Raw genomic sequence first — 19201 nt, 5'->3', positions numbered from 1 at the left:
AGCCAAGTCCAAAGCAGATCCCCCGTCACTCACATCCTAGGACGTTTTGGCACTCTGACATGCTGGTTCCAGTCTGTGTGTTGGTGCTTCAAAGCAAATATTCTGTTCACATGTTGTCTGAGGCGCTGTGGGTGTGTTCAACTGGATCTCAGTCAGCGCAGAGCGGGAGGTTTATCTCTCCTGATGGATCTGGACACTCGTTATGAGGTGGACTCATCTAATGAGCTCTGATTTCACAAATGCCTTGGCTTGAGTTCAAACTAATATGAGCGTGAGGCGTTAGGAGAGGAGTTTATGTGAGCAGGATCAAAGCTGAATCCAAAGTCTGAAGTCGAATGATTTTCAATATAAACGTTTAAAAAGTTAACATAACAAATTCTTCATTGATCTTTTTAAGTACAACATAAACTTTATCAGTGTGATATTGTGAATTTGATTTTAGTTATCTTATTGTTAAACTGAACAAACTGATTTTGACATGAAGGTTTCACCTTCACATCTACAGAAGAGGCCATGCATCCATACAAATCATTTCTACTGTCTTCTCGTGATGTAAGTAAATTTTTGCCATTTTCCCGAGATCTCAACTTATTTGTGTCATTATCTTGGGATATAATGCTGGTTCTCTAAAAACTGCGTTGTTGTCTGGAGATAATGCCATTCATAAGTTGAGATAAAACAACAGAAAATTATCACAGGTACCTGAGTCAAGTAAACTGTATTGATCCGCTTCCATACACATCCTCTTTTTATACCGTCAAAGGAAATGTTGGTCTGTGTGAAGTAATGGTTCAAATCCATCAAATATATTAAATAAGGACCAGCTGTGTGTTCAGAGATGGCCAGGTGTGGCATGGGCCCCCCTAGAAATCTTATTGGCCACCCCAGGTGGCTATTTGTCCTCTTCTGTTCTTTTTCATTATCTGTTATGTATTATTTATTTTTGGTGAGGTTTGAAAGGGTAAGTAATTGATATTTATTTGTGTGTGTATGTGCTCACATCACAGCCCCGCATAAGTCAGTGCCCCAGTGGTCCACCCCAGTAAAAACAGTCTTGATACACCCCTGATAAGGAGGCAAAGGAGAATGTTTTTTTTTGATTGTTAAATTTGTTGTCAATAGAACTTTCTATGCTTCTAGAAATGTCCATGTTGTAATTCTAAAACTTGAAATATATAACATGTGATGTGTCAACTCACCCACTAAAGTTTTCCGCCCCTATTCTTACTCTCTCTTACTGAAGACCACTAACCAGGCCATTTGAAACTTCATAACCAGGGGGAGAGCCAAGCAATGTGTACTGAGATTGGGCAATGCTAAAAGTTTTTTTTTTTTTTATTGGTGAAAAACATGAAAACAATAGAAATGTATGGGTTATGTAGAGCAAGTGTGACCGGATGGGGATGTGGGGTCCTTGGTTTGAACAGTACTACTACTAATTATAAAATAAGCAAAAATAACAATAAAAAGAAAAATACAAATGATAGAATAATACAAATGATATAATAGTATAGTATAAAGCTACTTTATGTTATGAGGCAAGGCAATGCTAAAAGTTCATGTGCGTTACATTCAAATACATATGGACGTAAACATGACAAAAGAATGCTCATGTTCCTCTGTATATGCTTGATCTTAAACAAGGTCTTAATAACATGTAAAGGGATAATCTGCCAAGGGGGAGTTGAAGTTTGTTGCACACTAAAATTAGCTAAAACATTTCCACTAAATACTGCCTTAAATTAGTGTATATATTGTAAATATATTGTTTGCTTTATTTAAATTAAATAGCTGTCAGAAATTGCTAAATGTTACATTGCTGGTGTTTTCAGTGCTTCCAGCCTCGCTCTCTATCGTGTGCCTGCTGCCTAGCTGATATCATCTGCTTGTTTGACCCAGACATAAACGCTGACAAAAATGAATCAGAACAAAATGTCAGGATGTGTTGATGATGGGTGCATGTTCATGTTATGGGCAGCTCTGACTCAGGTGGTAGACCATTAATCATTCAACTGGCTTCCCAACCCTGGCTCCTCTCGCTCACATTACTAATGTAAGTGTCCTTGAGCAAAACACTGCACCCAAAACTGTAGAAACATGTGTAGAATAAAACAACGAAAGGAAGAGTAATTAAAGGACGTCTGTGTCACCTGGACATGGTGAGCTGTCAGAGAGGTAGTAAAGGACAGAAGAGGACATGTTGTTTTCCTGGATTCAGAGAAGCATTTGTCTTGCGGGATCACCTCGTAACCTTTCTGTCTGCCATTTGCTGCGATGCCCTGTCGGAGGGTATAGATGTAAGAGAGCCCACTGGAGGGGGCCACCTGCCTCTCTTACTGCAGTCTGCTGTACCATGTGGAGCCCCAGATGTAGCCGGCAGAATAATCCACACTCATACACTCATGAAAGTGTCCATCTGGCCCCACACGCACACATTAAGCCCCCGGAACCATGCAGGCATGGGGACACTGGGAAGCCTCTGCAGTCCTGTTGTCGTGGCATTTAGCAGATACAGCCGTGTGAGATACTGCTGTACTTCTTCCACTCTGTCCGCAGAAAGGCCCGAGCCGAGGCGGCGCACAGCTGAGAGTCGGTTGGCTGTGACAGAGAGGTGAAACGGAGAGAGGACTGAGCAGGATAAGCCTGCAGAGCTCACTGCTAACAGAGCAGAGCAGAGTGAGGAGGATCTTTTTACATTAGCTGTGCCTCGGGCACACGCAGATAACAGCAAAGCTCCTGGCTGGCAGGAGAGGAACCGACAGTACAGCCCTGCATCACAGCTGGCAATGTTTATCAACTCAAAATAAAAGACTTTCTCTGCAGATCTGAAAAATATCTAAAGTGTTTTCTTTTGGCTAAATACAGATAGTCCTGAAAGTTAGTCAGTGTAAACATCAGATAGAGGCCAGCCTCGCTTTTTTATTTGTTTCCACATATAAACATTATTGAACAGTGAAGAAGTTCAGTCGTTTTATAAAAGTGACACAATTTTCAGTTATTCAATATAATATAGGACACATAACTGTTAAGAGCAGGTAACTTTTATAAAGGAGCATTTATTTACAGATAGCAATGAATGCATTTCAAGAGAACTTCCTAAAAAAAGCCACATAACGTTTTCTTTGGTGATGACAGAGCAACAATTCAGACTTTTCTTCCAATAAGGTCGATTAGAGCCGACTACCCATTTATTTAAAACTGGACACATAATGAATACTGACAAGTCATCAACAAGATGAAAGAATTTCCTAGAATACAACCCATTTCTTTTTCCTTAACATTACTGAACGGTTTCATAAAGTCCGTCATGTGTTGCTTTACAGTCACATTAAATTAGATGTGAAGTGTTTCTCAACTAGCTGTTAGCTGAAAGCAGAAGATCTGTTTATTTAGGATTGCAAAGTTGACACGAGAGATGAGTGAAAAAAAACACCATAAAAATGAAGGTTTCGGTAGAGACTGAACAGACATGATATATTGTGTTATTTTGTCATCTATTGAGGTTCATCAAGGCAGACTTGGTTGCCATTAAACCGAGTCTTTATGCTAAGCTAGGTTAACGGTACACTCAACAGATGTATTGGTGAGTACAAATCATTTTATTGTCCAACTTCTGATAGAAAAACAAAGGAGTGTATCTCCAGAAATGTCAAATGTTTGCTTTGCCATGTGCAGATACGTTCATGTATAATTGCAAACTATAAGCGAGTGTTTAATGGCTGTGTTCAAATAGAACGCGCTGATACTGAAGAAATGTTTCCTGTGGCATTACATCCCCCTGAAAGGAGTGGAAGCTGATTCAAGCTGTTATATATGAACATAATTCGTTGATGATGTGATGGTAATATAAGATGAGCGCTACTTGTTAGCACCTTTTCTATCTGTATGATAATGGTTTATGCTGTAAGAACTACAGCAGCGTCTCACTGGGAAGCTTTACTCTCATTTGTGCAGCAGCAGCGGGACAGACGCTGCTCTCGCCCCCGTGCTCGTCACCACTTCACAGGCTATTCAATTAGCAGGAGAAGCATGGGAGCCGGAGCCATAATGGAGCTGATGAGATGCACAAGGACAGGTGACACTAATCAGAGCGGCGCCCCATTGTCTCTGTGTGGACATCATTAAGGAAAGAGAGTGATTTCAGGCTTTCTTTCCCTCTCTGAGCCTGAACACACTCATGAAAGCTGCGTGCATTAGCTGCCTGACGATCAATTTGCAATATGTGAGAATATATTTGCTGAATTAAGTGAGAGTCTTTGATATAGAGGAAAATATGAATATTTGACACCTCAAAAATGGGCTTTAAAGTGCAAGATCTCATAAATACCACGCTGATAAACTGATGTGATATCTTGAACGGCTGTTAGAAACCTATAATACCCAGAGGATTTACTCTCACCCTGTGTTCTGTAGTCTCCTTCTGTTAGTGGTTCAGTAAAAGCTCAGACATCCACTCTTCAACACATCCACTTTTCTTTCCTCCACTCGACTGTATGAGGCCGCAGATGTAGCGTGACCTGCTGCTGCTGAAGCGGCTTCTGAGCGATCCCAGCTGCCCGGCCTCGATCGGTCCTCCTCAAACCATCTTGGTCGGACTGTGAAGGAGATCTGCTCGGCGTGCTGGTAGCGACTGCTGAGGTAGCTGGACAGACACCTGAGAAAACACCACCAAGGGACAAAAGTAAGGTACGGTCACCTCTAACTATAGTTCTTTCATAAAAGTCCATTTGCAACATTAACAGTTACACACTCTGAGGGTAGAATAGCATAACCTCTTGTGTTGACATTTGCTTCTACAAACTGTAACTTACAGTGCTGGATACGTTCTGTGAAATCCAGGTTGCTGCTTAATAAAGGTCACATATTATGCAAAATGCACTTAACCATGGTTTTCTAACACTGATATGTGTCCCTAGCCTGGCTACAAACTCCCCAATTATGAGAAAAGTCCATCCTCTCCATCTTTTGCCTGTTCCACAAAATGTCTGCTTTCATTTTATGACATCACAAAGGGCAGTAACCCCTCCCCCAGGTGGGCGACACTCCCACAGCTAGGTGTTTGTTCTACCCTCTGAGTCGGCCTTCTCACCGTAAACAACAGGGCATGGTGCAAGAAAGCCAGAGCCACCGAAGCCCTTCCAGAGAGGGGGCGTGGTCAGACACAGACCATTAACATTTAAAGGTACAGACACAGAAACAGCCTGTTCTGATCAGGGCTGAAATAGAGGGGTTTATAGGTATGATCAAATACAGAATCAGAGAGGTATTTAGATCTTCAAAGGGTTATGTTATTGTCTTGTGTTGTTCTTTTTGAAAGGAACATGTTGTGTCACTTGAGTTCAAAAGCAGATTAAGCTAACAACTTAGAATTTGTTGGTATGTGGACTTTAAGAGAAGTTAGTCGGCAGATTTTATAATAATTTAAGCAGGCAACATGTACGAGTGAAACATCTCCTGGCTTACATGTTACAGAAGAACAAGAGACGAGCTATTTTACTTTCCTGTATTAGTTCTGGTTTCCATCAGTGTTTCCTTGTTACGGCAAAACAGCCGTAACAAGCAGAAAAGCAGATGAGATTTAAGGACAATTTGAGTTCTCATTCCCATTTGTTAATCAATGTTTATATTTTGCCTGAGCACAGAGCTTCATGTCACTCCAATCAAGAGAAAAAAAAGGTTCCTTTGTTCAGGATTCAGCATGATCTAACATTTTCCCTAGAGAGCACATATGGTAGAAAATCAAATCAAACAAGTTGACATTGAACAGCTTACAGACGCTCTATGTTCAATGCACTTTGTACAAAATGACATTTGTTACTAAATAAATTAGCTAATGTATATTATGTGTACATGGAAGTATTCTGAAGCCAAGGTTGTTACAGTATAGAGCTGTCTGGTGATCGCTCAATGTCATTATACAGGCATTAAATGAACAAGTACGTACAGTTTATATGATGTATGTAAAACTTAGATGATAGACATAAATCACAAATAAAAATAATGCACAAGATTAAAATACAAAAGAACAAAAACATCAACAAAGACATTTAAAAGAGCCTGCTGAGGTCATGAGGTCTTTAAGGGTCAACCCTGAATTGGGACCTGACCTCTGACCTGCGATCCCTAATTGGTCAGATTACAGAAGCAAAGTAATCTTAAAATTCCACTACGCAGCTGAACGTGGGAGTTCAAGGCAAAATAAAAATCTATATGTTATTAACTAAGGGTAAAAAGGAGATAAACAAAAGAAGAAGACACAAATATTGATATAAAGAGGTTGAACTCTTTAACACTGGTGGGCCTCCATCATGTAAAATGAAGCAGCGAGGAAGGGGCTGTTAAGAGTATCATGTGGTGGACTTCACAGATGCACAACTACAAAGAATAGAATAGATAGAAAAAATAAAGTAGGAATAACTTATTTGAATCTAATGAAACATTATTTACATTATGATGGGTAAGAGCAATGCGTTGTATTCAACATGACAAACCTTTAAGCAGTAATACGGCAGTTTTAACAACAGTTATAATTATTGGTTTGTTGTGTCTGTAAATTGTTTCCAGTTATTCATTTCTTAGATAACATTAAAAAAATAAAAATCCTCAGCGGGGAAACTCGTCTGCCACCTGGCCAATTCATACAACAAATATCGACAGTACAATCACAATACACAACAACATGGACGTGCGTCTTTGTGGTACGACGCTAATCATCCAATAGCTTTTCAGAAGGCTTTGTGTTTACACGGGAAAATAGTCAGTGTGGGCTATAAAAAAAGGCAATGCACAGAAAATGAAGTCTCTGCCGGGAGTCCTTCATCACTGACTGCTGGCAACACCGGAGGCCCTGAAAAGTTGGCCACCATTCCCAAAGGATATAACCTTGTCAGAACATAGCCAATGGGTTCAAAGATTGAGGGTTAATAATATCTCAGGTAAAAATATTCATGTAGTAGTACTTTGTTCTTTAACACTGATTTCAACTGCTACCACACAGGAACATTTGAATGTTCAAGTCCTTTAGTGGTGGTGGTGGTGGGGAGGTGGTGGTATCATGTGATTCTTCATGTTGGTGCATACTAACTATCACAGTAGTTATCATGAGCTCTGTGTGGGAGCTAATCATGATAGTTCGACTCTGAGGTGGTTGTCCACCCTTTTACTATATAATTTACTACAATCAGTGGCAAATTAATATCAAGACATACACCTTCAAGTGCTGCCTGGCAACCTGACAGAGGACCTGAGGAGTCAACTCTGCTGCTCATTATTTCCAACAATAACCGTTAATACATGTTACAGTTTAAACCCTTAAAGGCCTGTTTTGTACAAAGTAATACACTGGACATAAAAAGAAAAGTCAGCCCCCTCCCTGCAGACTCACTGAACACATAACTTCAGTCCACATGGTAATTGGCTTCTGAGGCAAATCAATGCCTCAGATCAGAATTGAAGCATTCTGCTTGTTTACAACATCTATCATTTGCTTCTTATCAAGTGTGATCAGAGCAGTTTTCCCTCCCTTAATATAGGTTTGATGGGACAAAGAAAAGCTCAATTCTTAGAGAATTGGAAAACACATTTCTCGTGCTTTGTGGTAACTAAACTGTCAGCAGATAAGAGAGTCCATAGTATCAACTGCAGGGTAATTCATCTCACAATAGTGCTGTTGTGTTTTCCTTCGGAGCAGCTTGGAAATATGGTTTGAGGCCTCTTCTTTAAATGTCACTGCAAATGCTTCGTCTGAATGCTCAAACAAGAGAAAATGTAAAGCAGAATGCACCAAGTCTACACTTTAAACAAAGTACTCTCTCTCTCTAAATTTGGTTAACTTATGTGTTGTTGTTACATCAAAAAAAGCATATTAGTCCCCTTGTGTACACTTATATCTGCAAAAGGCCGATGAGCTATTCGTCCTCAGGCAGCTCTGCAAACTGCTGCAGACAGTAGCGTGAGGTGAGAGAGCAGTGTAGGCCACTTTGTATCATGTCAGCGCTGGCGGTTAGACGCCATCTCCACAGTGTCCCCTGTCACCAATCACATCCTTTTAAACCACCCAGGGAGCTCGACAACCCCCTGCACACACACTCATGCACACACACACTCCCTTATCTGTCAATGCTGCTTAAATAATGTAATTAATGACTTAATTAACATTTCCATAATCTATTTTAATAAATCTAACACGGCATAATTAGAGTTTCTAACCTCCAGGCAGTGGCATATAAAAATTCACAGAGCAGAGCTGCATGGTCAGGCCACTGTCTCAGCACCCAAACTCTCGCCCTGACAGTAAAGGAAGGAGAGGGCGCATATTGTGTGACAGCCCTCTGAAAGGCAGCTCAAGCCTGACAAATGTCATGTGACTTTGTGAATGTGTCCAATAACAATCCTGCAGCGCAACAAGGAGGGCGTAAAACAGATCAGTTTAGAGGTTTGAAATGTCAAGTAGGAAGTGAGAGCGCAAAACACTGGGACTGGGATTGGGATTAGAAGGATTATTTTGGAAGAAGTTTGCAAGAAGTCTCTGAGGAACTAGCCTTGATAACCAACCTTAAAATCAGGTAAATGTTTCAGGGCTTTCAGTGTAGCGAGCACATTTGAAACATCTCTTTCACGTCCACGCACATTAGTTGTTGCTGTTGTTTTGAATGCACATCTTTTTGCACAATATCTTTGTACTTTTCTAAATCTGTATTTTATTCTTTATCCTTTATACATTTTGTATTTTTTATACTTTAACAGTGTGCACCGTGGTTTGGAGAGAAACTTTTTTTTGACTTATCTGTATGTCCATTATGTAACGCAAAAATTGACAATAAAGATGACTTTGACTTTGGTAAACCTCCTCTTCAGTCAGTTGGTTTACAAGAGGTTAAAAACTTTTATTTATTGTGTTAGTCCCACTAAACCTGGACTTTTAAGATACATGTAAACTGAAGTGAAATTTCTCAGTCAGATGAACACACCTAGATAATGTGGATGGAGATCCATTTACTCTTGCAGGGATCCATATCAATCGGCCCCAAACTGGCCTAGGCAATCTAGTTCTTACAATCTTAGTTCCCACACTGAGCTTTGACCCAGAAGTCGAGCAGCATTGTCCTCTACCTTCTGACATCTCCACGAGCACAAGACATATCATGCATGTAAGTAGAGTACACACGAAATGCAAAGAGCTGTAAAGATGTCCACAACCAGTCTGCCACTTGCTAACTTGTTTGTTGATTGTTCGGTATCGGTCATAGTAGGTCAACAGGAAGAAGGTCCACTATAAACCAGATGAAAGGGCGCCTCCGTCTGAAGTCAGACATACTTATGTTGATTCTTACCCAGTACTTGTGTACTGGGACCAGCTCATTAGACCAAAACAAACAGCCAAATCAAGCTGTGACTGTAGTTTGACTTAACTTTGCATGTAAACATTAGACTGTATATAAGCATGGACAAAGTCTGAGTGATGTCATCCACTGGTTTCTGAAGGGCTGTTTGGAAGCCCATCCATGGCAGTTACAATAGTGGAAAATGTTGACTATAAAAGTTTCGGTAAATTTTAATATGGGGTGGGACTTCCAGGTCTTTTGGAGCCTTCCTCAAGTGGACACTCGAGGAACTGCAGGTACAATTTTTCGACCTCAGAGGTTGCCTGATGTAAACGTACATTCTGACTACAACTTTGAGCTGCTCAAGTTGAGTGGAAGCCAACCCCCCCCATCTTTGACTGGATTGTTTTTATTTTATTTTATTTTATTTATTCATTTGTTTATTTTGACAGGGACAGTGTACAGCCAATTAGCTGTACCAGAGTTAGCTATAAGCTAATTTACATCTGTAGTCCCTGGGCAGGAGACAGAGACAATGTCTCTGTGAAGAAACAAAACATACACAAACAACATCTTCACAACAGTAAGACAGTACACAACCACTGAACAATGGCATTACACTAGTCCACAGTTTTCTTCTTTTGTATTCAGAAGTGAAGTTTCTGTATAATTAAAAAGCCAAACTGTTGTCATACCAAAGTTCTGGGACTGTATTGCAGTAAATGTTTGCCATTCTTTCGCTCCTCTTCCAAAACAAATTCCTGCATTCAATCAAAACATGCTAAAAAACATGACTTGTCAATAATACATGGACAAAAAATGGAAACCAGAACACCTCCAACACCAAAATATCATCCTTTGCCTTCAGATTCTGCATTTAGTTGCAGGTATCTGTAAAATAGAGATTTGTTTTCCCAAATAAAACCATAAGAGTTTCAATAACATAAATAAAGCTTGTTTTTTTCTTCAGAGAGCTGGCAACTATACTTTTAAGCAAACTTTAAAGGGGTGTAGTAACACTATGGTTAAGGACTACTTTCAGCTGTGCATTAATTAAGAGCATATGTTTACGGGCTTGCAGGAACGTGTCACCAAGGGCAATATTGAGCCTCTCTGATATGTTTCAGTTTTTTTTATATGATATGTATTGCACATGGAAATAGTATCGCTCTGTCTAAAATACAACTATTATATGTAGGTCTCTTGATGGCACATAACAGAAGTGTAGATTATCCCCTTATCCTTTAAACAAACCGAACAGCACGAGAAAAAAGCAACGCACTAATTAAATACATAAAGAATACATTTCATTATGCTGTGAAGATTTAGCCAAAACTTTTCATCAAATGTTTTCAGAACAATAAAAACTAAACCTTTTAATGGCTTTGTTACATACCAAACTTGTGTTTAAAGTGTTGTAGCCATGGCAACTGACTACAGGTAACAGAGGCAGGTGGCAAAAAGCTTCAGCCTCCCCCTGCCAATACACCCCCCTGGCAATATTACAAGTTACCATTTTAGTAGTTGATGCAAATGAACATGTGAGTACACAACATGGATCGATCACAATAAAAACTCCTGCTGAACTGTTAAATTCAAAAGCACGTTGTTTATCTTTATCTTCTCCTTGTTGCAAACACAACAAGGCCTTGCGGTGGGTGAGAGACGAGGGGCTCGCTCCTTATAAAAACTCCCCCCCTCAGGCTAAAGGGTGACTGAGATGCACCCTGACAGGGGGCAGCAGGAGGCTGGCACATCCCAGGCAGCAAAAGCACCATGGGGGACGGGTCCGTGAGGCCCAACAATGCTAATAAGGGCACCCACCATCCTTCCTATTGTACCAGTAATAATGTGAGCATCAGTTGGCGGTAAAACCTGTTTAGAGCAGTGGGATCGCACCAATGCTGTAGGATGTTTAAAACACTAATTGTCTTAAAACCTTTAGAACAGCAAAAAAAATAAATCTTAATGTTAATGTAGTCATTATTTGCATTAAACTGTGATAATTAACAAAAGAATAAATGGATTTGTAATTTAACGGGAGGTAAAGCTATAGACTCAAAAAGGACGATATTAGAAATCAGATTTTGATATTGGATAAATGTTGTAATGAATATGTCATTGGATGAAAACACAAACTGCAGACCGAAGAGCAAATCAGAAGCAGATCCAATGTGATATTCTAATTCAAACCATTCTACCTAAGATTTAAGGATACAATAACTTACAAAAAATCCTCTTTGTATTTGAATGCATTGTAAAATAAAAATAAAAAATGGAAACAGATACAGTATATGTGCATGACGTGGCTAAAAACATTCAATCTGACATTTAATGGAAAAGAAATGATGCATTTAACCAGGATATCCTCATTGAGATTAAGGGTCGTTTCACATTAGGGACCCGGGCCTGGAACCGGGTACTCTTGAACCCAAAGTCTGGTTAGTTTGATCAGTGTGAACACAAATGTCCCGTTCTCATACTGTACTCAGGTGCCCCAGTCCACTTCAAGAGGTGGCCTTGAGCCCGATTCATGTGTTCTCGAGTATGGTCCGCAGGAGATGGGAAAGAACTTTGTGCTCAAACAAGGAAGTGGGCCGCTTTAAAAACAGTTGTATTCGAACAGCACAGGCCCGTTTCATCATCTGAGCCGTCCAATAGATGAGGATGTAGGAAGAGGGTTGTTGTTGTCTCAGAAATAACATTATTAAAGGAAGTCAAGGTCTTAAAGTTTCATGGGTTTGTTTCAACAAGTTAAAGCACTCAGTAGACTTCCTTGATTTCAGATCATAATCAGTTTGAGTGTTTCTGTTCCTATACTGTACAGAACCTACAATGTGATGGTAGTGTTACTGTTTTCATTTAAGACTTGTTTTCTGAAGATTCAAAACAAGCTAAAAGTGTGATGGTGAGTTATTTTGAAAGCACCTTAACAGAGTGTCAGTGTTTTAACTGTTAGCATGACGACATGTTTGAACCTCTTTCAGCTCTTAACAATGAACAAATACCTGCAGCTGAGATCTGCCAAGAACGCAGCCTGTCTGAAGCAGCTCAAAGTGTTGTAAACAAACCAATTTCCTGTCATAGAATTACAGCTCATTACAAGCGTGGAGAAGGGCTTCAACAACATAATGATGCAGAAGCACATTACCAGTGCAACCGTATTTATTAATTACCAGTTCACTAGCTGCATTCCTTGCAAAGGCAGTTAATGGGGGACAAAGTTACGAGCCTTGTTGAGTTAATTACAAACAGCCGCTCTTATTTAACTTAAGACAAATACTGGAGGAAGGGGAGATGTTGAGCATAAAGTTTGAATGTTGCTACTGGCACAAAAAGCTCTTTGGAGTTATTGGGGGTTACATCACTCCTATTTCTACCGTGTTTTATAATGAGTGTTAGTAGAAAGGGTGTTCGTCCAAATCCCAACATTTTGTTAATTAAAGTCACTTTCCCTGTGTTTTTTAAGTCAAACTGATCCAAAAGGTATCTTATATCGAGATCCACAGCCTGGTTTGAGTTTCTACTTTAGGCAATTACAGATTACATAACGAGTATTTGTAATCTGATTACAGTACCAGCCGTATGTTGCTTTTTAATCACAGAGTAGATATTGTTCATGGTGGACGTCTAATGCATTATTTACAAGCTAGATGTTGATAAAAACAGACTGTTCATTTACTAATGGTTTACAGTACCGCAGGCATTATTCCAATTAGCAATATCAAAATGGGAAATAAGACTAAGTGAAAACAAGAGAGGTGGAGGTGAGGGGTGGAGGGGGTCAGGGGCATGTTTTCAGAGATGATTATTTTGATGACGCTCGCTACTTCTCGTTTTGAAACACGCATAAAAAATGAAAATATAGTTTGTATTTAGCTGATGAGAACACATATATCTTATTTTAATCATTCATGTTGTCATCGTGTTTGTATGTAAAGCAAAGGTCAGACCAAGGACACATCTGAAATATAAAGTACAGATACTAAAGGTCAATAAAGAAATGGTAAAAACATCAAATACTCACTTGATCAGCAGGATCTCTGTCAGCAGTCCAAAAGAGGCTGCTGCCACTTTAAAGGTGACGGGAGGAGGAGGGTTGGTGAAAGCGGTCATCATGCGGTAAACAACATACGGCACCAGAGACAGCAAAGCTAAAGCAGTGATGAGCACGAGCCACATCTGCCACTGGAGGCTCATCAACCACCACGGAGAAGTCCTCTGGAGCTGGTACTGGACCAGAGAGAGAATGACAAAACAAGTCGAATGAAATCACTGCACAATAACGGACTGATCTGTGAAATAACAGAAATCTATTGTCAACATTTGTTTTAAGGTGTATGAAAATAGTCAAATGCAAAGCCACAAACACTACAGATCATGACTCTATAGGTGGAGGAGTCGGGGGTTCAACCTTATATCTTAACTAGGGCTGGGCATTGTATTGAGTTTTTAAGATACATCAATATATAGCTAAACAAGATATAGGGTAAGACATTATTGTTTATATCAAGATAGTTTATGCTGCATTAACGTTATACATTCCTTCCGTAGAGCGGCTCGCCTATTTCTCCTCTCACTGTCTGTCCCTCTCCACCTTGCTCCGCCCCTCTCCCTCTATGAGCAAAACTAAAAAGATGTGAATGTACTCTTGGTGCTTCATTACTGTTCATTTAACATTATCACAGGTATTTCTTTTCATTATCACTTTTTTTTTGCTTGTCTTAATTATGTATGGTCAGCTTGTGTTAATAATGTAAGTAAACCACTATAAATAAAATGTAGAAAATAAATAAATCAAAAATAAATAATGATTTTTAGTCCACATCCACCATCCATAATTTAAACACCTATTGGATGAATTGAAAAGTCGGGGCCTTTCTCAAACCTCTCCCTACACACTTCCACTCTGTGAGCTTGTGTGGATTGTCCGCACACATTGAGTGCTGTCCAAAACCTCTGAGAGCGGAGTTAGAGTGGATTAAACCCTCCAACAAGCAGTCTGTATGGCTTATTGAAGAGGTGTAACACCTTTTATTATTCATCATGGGAGACAGTCTATATATGTTACAGTTCTGACTTATTACCCACACAAATGTAAATAAGAAAAAAACTACAGCTCAGGCAAAAAAGTCAAAAGTTTACATTATAATCAGGATCTAATTACGCTCTTCTTGTCTTGAAAACGATACATTGACAGTGAAGTATTTTATGTTTACAGGAACTGAGCATCTTCTAAACATCTTGTGAAAACCGTCAGTAATGGACCACTTTTCTTTCTTTCTTTGGCTTATGATCACAGTATAAATTGGATCATTCCCAACACGGTGTACATAATCAGAAACATGACCACTTTCCCTCTTATGCAAATGTTAGCATGCTAACATGCTACCTCAATGATAAACATCACCTGCCAGAGCAGGTATGCAGCATTTCAGAGGTCTGAAAATTAAGCAACACAGACAGAGAAGAGGTTGAGCTTTGTTCAATGTTAAACTTTGATGAATCACAGGCATACCATCTGACTAAGTTAAGTTTTTCTAATTAAGTAAAACATCAATCCCACACATCTTTAAGAAACTAAACTATTTCCTGCTCACTCAAGGGGAAGGTTTTGTTCCCTTTTTAAAAACATTACGGGAGAACTGTCTCTTTATTATAACCTTTCAGCTCGACACAAAATTGTGTAGTGTGTTTACGTGTTCAAAGAAAAACAGTGAGAGTGATTGCGCCAAAGAGTATAACTCTTGTGATTGTAGCGTCTCAATAATGAAAAATAAACAAACCCCTATTGTTAGCATCAATTCAATAATCCAGCCTCACACCTGTTCTGTCCCTCCAGACCTGTGTTTCACCCTTGGCGTTGCACTTCAAAAACACTTAAGTACAACACTAAAAAAAGCAGCATTAATCCTCACACAGGCACATATGTATAAACACTTGAGCACACGTGCAGTCATCATGTCAGTGTACAAACACAGCCTTAAATCCTCACCAAATATCGCCTTGCTCTGGAGACAAACCAAACCACTTAAACCGCGTTTGATTAGTGTCTGGAATTCATCTGCAAATGCACACTTGCCTTGTTCTCCTACATGGCTGCGATTCATTAATTAGATTCTTTGTGCAACTGAGCTATCCTCAATGTTTAAGGTTACATCAGGCCTCCGTAAGTGGCTGCCTGATAACAGAATGCATCCATCTTCATTACTCAGGCCTTTCTGTCTCGGCTTGCTCCTCCACAAGTGAGCGATGTCAGGAGGTTCTAAGGAACTGATACATTTCATTGCATTCAGATCCTGAACTTTTGCCTCCTTTGATTTGAGTCGCTCTGATTAAATTACTGGGTCATGGTTTCCACTCATATCAGGTTCTTTTGTGCTGATTTTTCCTTCTAAAGGTGGAACAGTGCTGCTGACGAAGGAAATCCAAAAAGCGTGTTTTTTTTGTTTGCAGGCAATTTGGTAAGCCTGCTGTTTATGGATGTAAAGGAAGGAATATTTGATAAGTGTTACAGCAAAGTGATTTTGTAAATCCTGTTTTAATGTCACATTTTAGCTTCCTAATGAAGCAATAGACAAAGAGAATAGACTGCATATAGGAGCGGATGTGGGGGTGGCAGAAGCTCAGTCCGTAGGGACTTGTGTTGGGAACCGAAGGATCGCCAATTCTAGTCCAGGTGCGGACCAAATCTGGGAATTGGTCTGGTTGTTGGAGAGGTGCCAGTTCACTTCCTGAACACCTTTGAGGAGCAAGGCAGCAGGTTGTTACACGTCTACCAAACCCAGGTTATCAGGTTGCTGTTGCAGTGGCTTTATAACTAAGGAAAGCTTTATTAAAGGTTTATAGCTTTGTATTTTATGTTTCCTCTAAATGGGACCAACATGTGCACACCAAAAACAAGTATTAACATATATCGAAGACTTAGAACTACAAATTGAGACCAACAAAACATTAAGAACATTTATTTTTGAGAATCTGAGAAATGGCTAATTTTGAAGCTGCCTTGCATACATTTAAATTTCCTTTTAGAAGCAACTAAGTCTCCAGTTGAAGGCCATTAGAGAAATGACAGCTTAATGTCTTTCCACGCTCATGCAGAGTTTGAAACTAAGAGGCTACATCCTGCATTTCTTTACAGCATGTGGGCTGGAGCTTTCGCAGAAACTCGAGTCAGTAAAAAAAAGACTGCCTTCCAAATCAATCTGGTATTTTACCAAAAAATAATTTTAAATAATCCATCTGATTTTACACATATTTCATGTTGAGACAAAGCTTTAGATCTGGATCACATTAAGGTTGTTACATTCAGAATTCCTGTTGCAATTCATTTGGAAACAAGAGAGCGCTACCTGAAATCTTCTTGTAATTAAAATGATTGAACTTAAAATTAGATTTCTATAAAATGTATTATTTAAGTAATCATTTATAAAGCTATTGTTGAAATAATACATCTTTTTTTAATTCGTTGCCATAATCCAAACCTTTGCCTTCTCTGGCTTTTAGGATATTTGTAAAGAAGAGAAACACAATGTTTGTTGACAAAGAAAGCTTAGACATTCAAATGTCTTCTCAAACCAAAACATGTGATTTCAATCTTAGAGGAAACATGAACAGACTCAAATGCCAACGTAACAACAAAATGAATATGTTGCCACAGGTTTTCTTTGTTATTGAGGAATAGGCGTTTATAAAGCGAGCTATTAACATGTTGCTAATTATAGTGGTGAGTACTTGCAGTCTGAGAGACTGAAAGCAATGGAACACATTTGGTGACGGTCCTAAAAAGGCAAATTTGAATAAAGCTGTTAGCGACCCATCCATCAGTGGGATTGGAGCTTTTAGTCATATCAAGGCCAAGCCAGTTTGCGTTGGGTTAAAAGCAGCTTCATTGTTTCCCTTCAGCCAAAATGTGCTCCTGTGAAGAAGGTGATTAAAGTAGCCATAAGGAAACCATCACATCTATCATGTTTTCATGGGGACTCTGCTGTGAATGTAAGCAGGTTTTTTAGTATTTTGGAGGCTAGTTGTTCAGAGGAAAAGGACACACGGTAGTCCATCTTTACCTTAAAGGGAACATGATTAAAGACACACCATATGAGGACATGTATCACAGGCCTGGCAGACCTATCTGCCCCTTTTGGACTCATCAGAAATTACATTTCCTCTGCACCTAATCTTAAAGTCAAATAACACGAGGTAATCCCAACACTCGACTGAGACACAAGCAATAACTTTAAAAGTCGGCACCAAATACATTAACCACTGGTTAAAAATCACAGTGTGTTAATTACATCCTGATGTTTTATGACTATGACCTTTAAACACTATACCAATCAATCAATACAGGAGGGGAAGCAGCCTATTGGGAATATTTAGAGCCACAGATTCTGAAAGTAGGGCACTATTTATCCAAACACAATCATTATTAATAGCTGGACAGTCAACCCAAATACATTTTCTACATATTTTTTTTTCACATTACCCCCCTCTTCCTCCAGAGGTACGGTCCAGTGTGCGGATAATTAATTAAGAACTGTCACATGAGTACAGCAAAGAGGACAAAGGCACAAATACAACATTATCTCTTAAAGCCATGGTCAGCAATGTTTGACCTGCCTTTAAAATGACTGTAACATTCTCTCTGATATATTATCAAAGACCAACACAAAAGTTCATGTGAAATGCTCTCTGAATTAATAACCATGGTGGAACAAACTGATACGGACAAAAAGGGAACGATACTAGGATCATAGTCAGATTAACCACTGTAAAACTTTTCATTTCATCCCCGTTTGTTAGGATTTCTACCTGTAAAGTTTTGTATTTTAGTGTGACGGGTATGCAGTTTACAGTTACAAGAGCTGTATCACCTAAATTTAGAAAACATTGTCACCTTGATTTGAGCAGATGACACAAAAACAGCTCCTAAATATTGTATTTATTTCATGTTTATTTGTATGAGGACAAGAATGGAGCAACTTCAACTCCAATCCTAACATGGCTAAATACATGGCTGCTAACATATCCCGGATCCTTCGCTCGTGGTATCAGCTACAACTTGTACCTACAGTATATCCCAACTTTGCATGCCTCTGCTTTGCCACTGCGAATGTGTTAATATGTAAGGTAGTAAGCCAAATAGCAATGCATTGCAAATGTGTGCATATGTCTATAGCACAGGCAAAACACATTGCATAATGCATTCTTCATATTTTGAGTAACTAGACCTTTAAGGCTTGGCAGGCCAGCCCTCCTGATTTTCAGTTGCTCAGCTTCGATCAGACATTCACTGCTTTGGGAAGAAGTTTTTGCCAATGGCCAATTCCACCTTTGGATGTCTACACAACATGACATCTGCGCACATTTAGTGCTTGAAAATGTTATTAATTCATTGTACTGTGTCTGTGTGGTTGACGAGTTTGCAACAATCATTGTTTATGCCTTCAGCTGTACAAGGAATCATAAACATTTGCCATGAGCGAGAACATACTGCTAAAATATTTAACAACCAAAGGAAAGTATAGCATTTGCTGCAGGATCTGGCTTGGTTTTCTTAAACTCAGTACTTAGTAACCTTTAACTGGCTGTTATCGGCGTATCGACTAACTTTATTTAGATCTCCTAATTTCAGCTGCAACACAAATTAACTGTGTAACGTGGAAATGCCAAGCAGCTCCTGAGACAGCCTCCTGTGTACTTGCTGCTTGTTTGCTAACAACAGGGATGAAGTTCTACTTAGCAGGACCAGAGCAGAAAGTCTATTAACTTATTGAGATTAAAAGCCTGATGCCTTCCCTCCCACCCGACCCTCTGTGGCCCCTTCCCCCCGGCCGGCATCACACCTCCAAAGGAGAAAGGTGATTGATGAGAGCCAT

At 39.5% G+C, this 19201-nt stretch overlaps 1 protein-coding gene across 1 annotated transcript in view; it reads right to left on the bottom strand.

Annotated features, from left to right (window-relative positions):
* Positions 1-3036: 3036 nt before the first annotated feature.
* Positions 3037-19201, bottom strand: part of LOC109983105 (uncharacterized) — a 74014-nt gene continuing 57849 nt past the window's right edge. The window contains exons 4-5 of the mRNA XM_020632644.3: positions 13351-13556; positions 3037-4654 (exon numbers count right to left, since the gene is read on the bottom strand). Coding sequence (XP_020488300.1) covers positions 4432-4654; positions 13351-13556 — 429 coding nt within the window. The 3' untranslated portion in view covers positions 3037-4431. The remainder of the gene's footprint in view (positions 4655-13350; positions 13557-19201) is intronic.

This window comes from Labrus bergylta, chromosome 6 (genome assembly GCF_963930695.1).
Source record: "Labrus bergylta chromosome 6, fLabBer1.1, whole genome shotgun sequence".
NCBI lineage: Eukaryota > Metazoa > Chordata > Actinopteri > Labriformes > Labridae > Labrus > Labrus bergylta.
The sequence above is the reverse complement of the archived record's forward strand: the minus strand, read 5'-3'. Positions and strand labels throughout refer to the sequence as shown.